Below are 5,262 nucleotides of genomic sequence, written 5' to 3'. Positions count from 1 at the left end.
AGCACGCAGTGACCGAGGACTACCAGTTGTCCAAGCAGGTGCTGGGCCTGGGCGTGAACGGCAAGGTGCTGGAGTGCTTCCACCGGCGGACGGGGCAGAAGTGCGCCCTGAAGGTCAGTGACCCTCCCCGCGCCCACCCGGTGACCCCGAGGGGCCAGCAGCAGAGGCTGCGGCTCCCGCCAGGCTTCCTGTATTCAGCATCAGGTGTCAGCCTCACACTCCCCTGTGGGGCCAGGCTCCTGGTCCGCCTGCTTTAGAGACGGGAAACTGAGGCTTAGCTCAGCGAAGCCCCTGGTGTCCCAGGGAGCAGAGGGTGGAGTCTGTGTGGGTAGAGCCTGCTGTACCCGGAAGTGGAGAAGGAGCGGCCCCTGGCCCTGGGGTTCTGGCTGGGCTTGTGGTTGGAATGGGTCTGAGTTTCCCTCTGAGGCGGAGAAACCACCAAAGCTTGGGGGGCGGGGGGAGCTACTTTCTCCTGCCTGCCTGCCTGCCTGGCTGGAGCCCTGGGAGCCTCCCAGGCTGCATGGTGGGCAAGGCTGATGCCCATCACACCCGCGGGCAGGAGGCTGCTGACGGCTGCAGCTGAGTCACAGGCCCCATGTTGAAAAAGGCAAGCCCTGCTCCATGCCTGACCCAGCCTGGTTTCTGGGAAGAGGGCAGGCCAGCCAGCTAGCCATGTGACACCACAGGCTGCCAGGGGGTCTGGTTAAAACCTCACTGATGCAGGTGGAATCGGGGGAGTCCTGGGAGTGGCTGATCTAGCCACCCTGTTCTGGCTTAAGTCACTTAGTTCTAGGCCTGGGACCCTGCCCCAGACCCGGAATCCCTTGAATCTGAGCACTTCAGTCACTTGCATCTGGTGCCAGCAGCTAGCCATGTGACACCACAGGCTGCCAGGGGGTCTGGTTAAAACCTCACTGATGCAGGTGGAATCGGGGGAGTCCTGGGAGTGGCTGATCTAGCCACCCTGTTCTGGCTTAAGTCACTTAGTTCTAGGCCCGGGACCCTGCCCCAGACCCGGAATCCCTTGAATCTGAGCACTTCAGTCACTTGCAGCTGGGGCCACCTGGATGGGCAGAGCATGGCACGGAGCGTGGCTCCTGGAGGTCAGAACACAGCAGAGGCCCTTCCCGTTTTACAGATGGTGCCGTTCTGAGCCTGAGCTCACAGTCCTGCTCTGACCTCTGGCCTGCATTTGCCAGCTCCGTGACCTTGGACTAGGTTCTGGAGTCTGGAAAGCAGGTTTCTGCCTCTGTGCGGGGGGGAAGACAGGGGTTGGTGTGAACTGGGGAGGAGACGATGTGCACAGGGCCCGAGGCAGGCCTGGGGAGGCGACAGGACTTATTTAGGGCACAGGGTCTGCAAGCGTCTGAGCAGGAGCCTGGGCTCAGCTCCCTGTGTCTTTCCCAGGGGCGCTAGGGCTGATAGCGGGGGTTGTATCCTGGGTGGTCTTGGGGGTCAGGAGCCTGGGTCCAGAGGAGGCTCAGGGGTGGGCTGCTGAGGCCAGGTCTCAGACACAGCTCCTCTGCCTGCTGACCCAGCAGTGGGGTGGGGTTGGGGCCCTCAATGGGTTCTTGGAGTCCTTCAGGGAAAAGATGGCTCTTCTAAGGGGGGGATGGGCTCAGGGGGTGAGAAGTGAGCATGTCCACCCTCTCCCTCAGCACCACCTTAGCCCTTGCACCCGTGTTAGTGTCAGGGTGCAGTCTGGGTGGGGAGGGGCCGCCTGAGCCAGAGAATCTCTTCTTAGTACCAAGGCCCTGTGAGCCAGGGCTGCGCTCTGCCTGGCCCCCGTGCTGTGAGCAAGGCAGGCCTGAGGGGGAGGCTGCAGTTTGGGAGGCCCAGGCAGCACTGGCTTTAACCAGGCTGGGCCTGGGCCCTGCCCCGTAGGTGCCGTGTCTGATGAGGGACTTGGGGCACTTCTGACTGCAGCAGCGTCCAGAGCACCGCTCCTGCACGCGGGGCCTCAGTGCCGTCTCTGCTCCCTGGGAGCTGGGCCGGCCTGGAGCAGGCTCCCCCGCCGGACCCGTTAGGCTGTATGGGTGAGCCTGGCTAGGGCTCCTGGCTTGGGACCTGGCCCCACGTTGGCCCTCGAGAGGGACATGGATTAGGTTTGGCCCCCACTTCCCGTTCTTGGCCCCTCACACCAGCGGCCACACCTGGCAGTCCCTACCCGGCCAGGGAGGTTCGCATGACACCTTCCAAGCTGGGATTAGCACAGCCTCTGGCATGTGGGGCCTGTCCTGTGAGCGGTGGCTCTCGCCTTGAGGAGGGAGGTGGCATTTTTCCTCTGACATCTGCCTCTGCCCCCTGCCCAGGAGGGCCGGGGCCTGGGCACCTCAGCACCTGGGCAGGCCAGGGCCCAGGGACTCAGCCCTTTCTCTGCCCTGCCTCGCCCTCTCCCCAGCTGCCCAGGTCAGCGAGGTGGGCCCCTGGGCTCCGTGTCTTTCTGCCTCCCCGCACCTCCCTCCCAGTCCCCCAGGCTGGCCTGTCTGCGTCTAGTAGCCTGGACACGTTCAGCCCATCGCTGCCCTTCTTGGTGGTCCAGGCCTAGTGCCCCGGCCTCTCTCCAGGCCCATCCTCTCGGCCTTGTGGCCCAAGAAGGCAGACAGTGCTTAGCGTGACTCCTGGAGCCCAGCAGGCACTCAGAACAGGAAGAGCTGTGGGCGCTGTCCCCCTGGCTGTGGCTGTTCTGCGGGGGCCCTCGAGGAGCAGGCCCCTCCTTCCCGGGGAGCTGGGCCTCTTCCTCTTTCCCTCGGCCCTGACCGCTGGCTGGGTCCCCCACGGCCTTGCTGACACTCAGGGGCTCCCTCCCAGGGCAGCCTCCGCAGCTAGTGCAGTCACGCCGCTCTCCATGCCACCCTGGGCGCTTGCTGCTGTCCCCTGGGCAGGAGCTGGACTCCTGCTGAGTATGGGAGCTGGCGACGGCCTCCTGCTGACTTCTTGACTGTGCTCCCTCCCAGGCCTGACTGGCTCATTGGCACCCCAAAGTGTCCCTCCTAACTGGGCACAGCCCTGAAGCTCTGTCCCCACCAGTGACCCCAGCACATTGGAGACCCAGCCCCTCCATCCTGATCACAGAGATGAAAACTGGGACCTGAGTTGTAGTCAGAAGTCATGTGACCCGATGGGGATGGGATCGCAGCAGAGGCCAGAATCCCCTCCCCGCCTGACTTCCTGCCCAGCCCACGTGTGGTCCTCAGCCTCCTGGCAGGCGGATGTAACCATGGCACTTGCTTAGGTAAATAAAAGCAAGAAAGGCCTCGCGGAGACAGCGGTTCATCACGTGGAAGGAGAGGGAGTCTTCCCTCTTGCCCCGCTCGCTGGTCTTGGGGGCTGGGTGGGGCCCTCTGCCCTGACCGCTGGAGCATGTTGGAGGCCCTCGGGGCTCCCAGCGCCCTCCTCTTCGGGTCTTTGTCAGAGAGAGTGGGGTGGCGGGGCGCTGGGTGCGCATGCCTGGGAGATCCCCGCATCGCTCCATGGGTGCGGCTGGCCTGTGGGAGCTGGCGCTGCGGAGCCGGATTTGGGGCTGGGTGGGGCTGCCAGCAGGCCAGGTGCTTTCTCATTCGGCAGCTCTCCAGACCGGTCAGGGCAGCTTTTGCAGGGGCGCTTGCTACTGAGTCACCATATCAGGAAGTGGACGGAGGGGCTGGCGGCCCTGTCCACGAGTCCCCAGCCGTGTTGTCAGCGCCCCGAGCTTCTCCCCAGGCCCATGTTGTGGGAGGGAAGTGTGTCAGGTGCCCAGGTGCCCACGCTGGCGGAGCCTGCTGGCTGCCCGGCTGGCACTTTGCTTTTTACCCGAGGATCCTCAGGAGGCATCGAACCCTGAGAAACGCAATAGTGGAGTTTCCAGCGGGAGCGTCTTGTTCGGAGATGCTGTGCGCCCTGCCCCGCGGGCCTCGCCCACAGCCTTAGAAGCTGCTCGCCCGCCTCCCGGCGGGGCCCCCTCTGCTGGGACTCCCATCAGGAGCCAGTGCCAGCTCTCCAGGCTCTAGGCCAGTGATGGCGAACCTATGACACGCGTGTCAGAGGTGACACGCGAACTCATTTTTTTGGTTGATTTTTCTTTGTTAAATGGCATTTAAATATATAAAATAAATATCAAAAATATACATCTTTGTTTTACTATGGTTGGAAATATCAAAAAATTTCTATATGTGACACGGCACCAGAGTTAAGTTAGGGTTTTTCAAAATGCTGACACACCGAGCTCAAAAGGTTCGCCATCACTGCTCTAGGCTCTGGTGTTGTGGATTCTAGGATTCTCATCGACAGCTAACGCTCTCATCCAGAGCCTTCTGTCGGGCAGGCCCCGCTTTCCATGCGTCACACACACGTGCTAGCTTACCCAACTCCTGTCATCCCCATTTCGTGGATGGAGACACTGGGGTTCAGAGAGGTGAGCCACTTGCCCGAGGGGCACAGCTGGTGAGTGGCAGGGCTGGGATTTAGCACCGAAGTCACCTCAGCGCGCCTGGTGCAAACCTGTGGGCTACGGGAGGGTCTCTGACACGTGGCTCTTGGGAGGGACCTGGCATCGTCCTCCATGGCTCCTTGGCAGCCCTGGCCGGGCCCCACGTGCTGCTCTGGGGTTTGCCGACACCTCCGCCGACACAGGACTCTGTGTGAACGGACAGGTGGTGACCCCGCAGGGTCAGTGCGCGGGGACTGGGGTGGCTGCGGGGCCACCTCAGAAAGGTGGTGGTTCAGCCCACGCGTGTGGCCCGGAGGGCTGGGCCAGCTGTCCAGACCTGCTCGCGTCCGGGTCTCCCGCCTGATTTCGGCCTGAGGAGGGCGTGGGTGCGGGCACGGGGGGTGTGACCACCTGCCTGGCGTGACAGCTCAGTGCCCGCTGTGGGTGCCACTTCCCACTCGCCGCCTGTCCGGCAGGATGTGGCCGCTCTCAGCGGGGCTGGTGTCCAGGCCCCGGCACACCCTGGGGGCCGTGGAGGACGGAGGGGCTGCGTGCAAGAGGCCTTTGTGTCGGGCCTTGGAGGATGAGGCCAAAAGGTCGGCGGGGACTGCCCCTCAGGCTCACACCTCACCCACCAGCGGCCTGTCGGTGGGGCCTCCCTCCTGCTCGCAGAGCTTGCGGTCACAGCATCCCAGGGCCCGTGTGGAGCGCCACAGCGTGTCCTTCAGCTCAGGCTGTGCAGGCCGGGCCTGGCCTTCCTGGCAGCAGGTGATGCCCGCCAGGGTTCGCCCCGGGGGAAGCTGTTCTTCCACGTGGGCATCATCGTGGGGGGGAGACCCTGCAAGGGGCAGTGC

General features: G+C 63.7%; 1 protein-coding gene across 1 annotated transcript in view; it reads left to right on the top strand.

Annotated features, from left to right (window-relative positions):
• Positions 1-5,262, top strand: part of MAPKAPK3 (mitogen-activated protein kinase-activated protein kinase 3) — a 28,144-nt gene that overhangs the window by 4,073 nt on the left and 18,809 nt on the right. The window contains exon 2 of the mRNA XM_014529728.1: positions 3-113. Within this exon, the coding sequence (XP_014385214.1) occupies positions 3-113 (111 nt within the window). The remainder of the gene's footprint in view (positions 1-2; positions 114-5,262) is intronic.

Source organism: Myotis brandtii, unplaced genomic scaffold, assembly GCF_000412655.1.
Source record: "Myotis brandtii unplaced genomic scaffold, ASM41265v1 scaffold693, whole genome shotgun sequence".
Taxonomy (NCBI): domain Eukaryota; kingdom Metazoa; phylum Chordata; class Mammalia; order Chiroptera; family Vespertilionidae; genus Myotis; species Myotis brandtii.
This window is presented reverse-complemented; position numbering and strand designations above follow the sequence as displayed.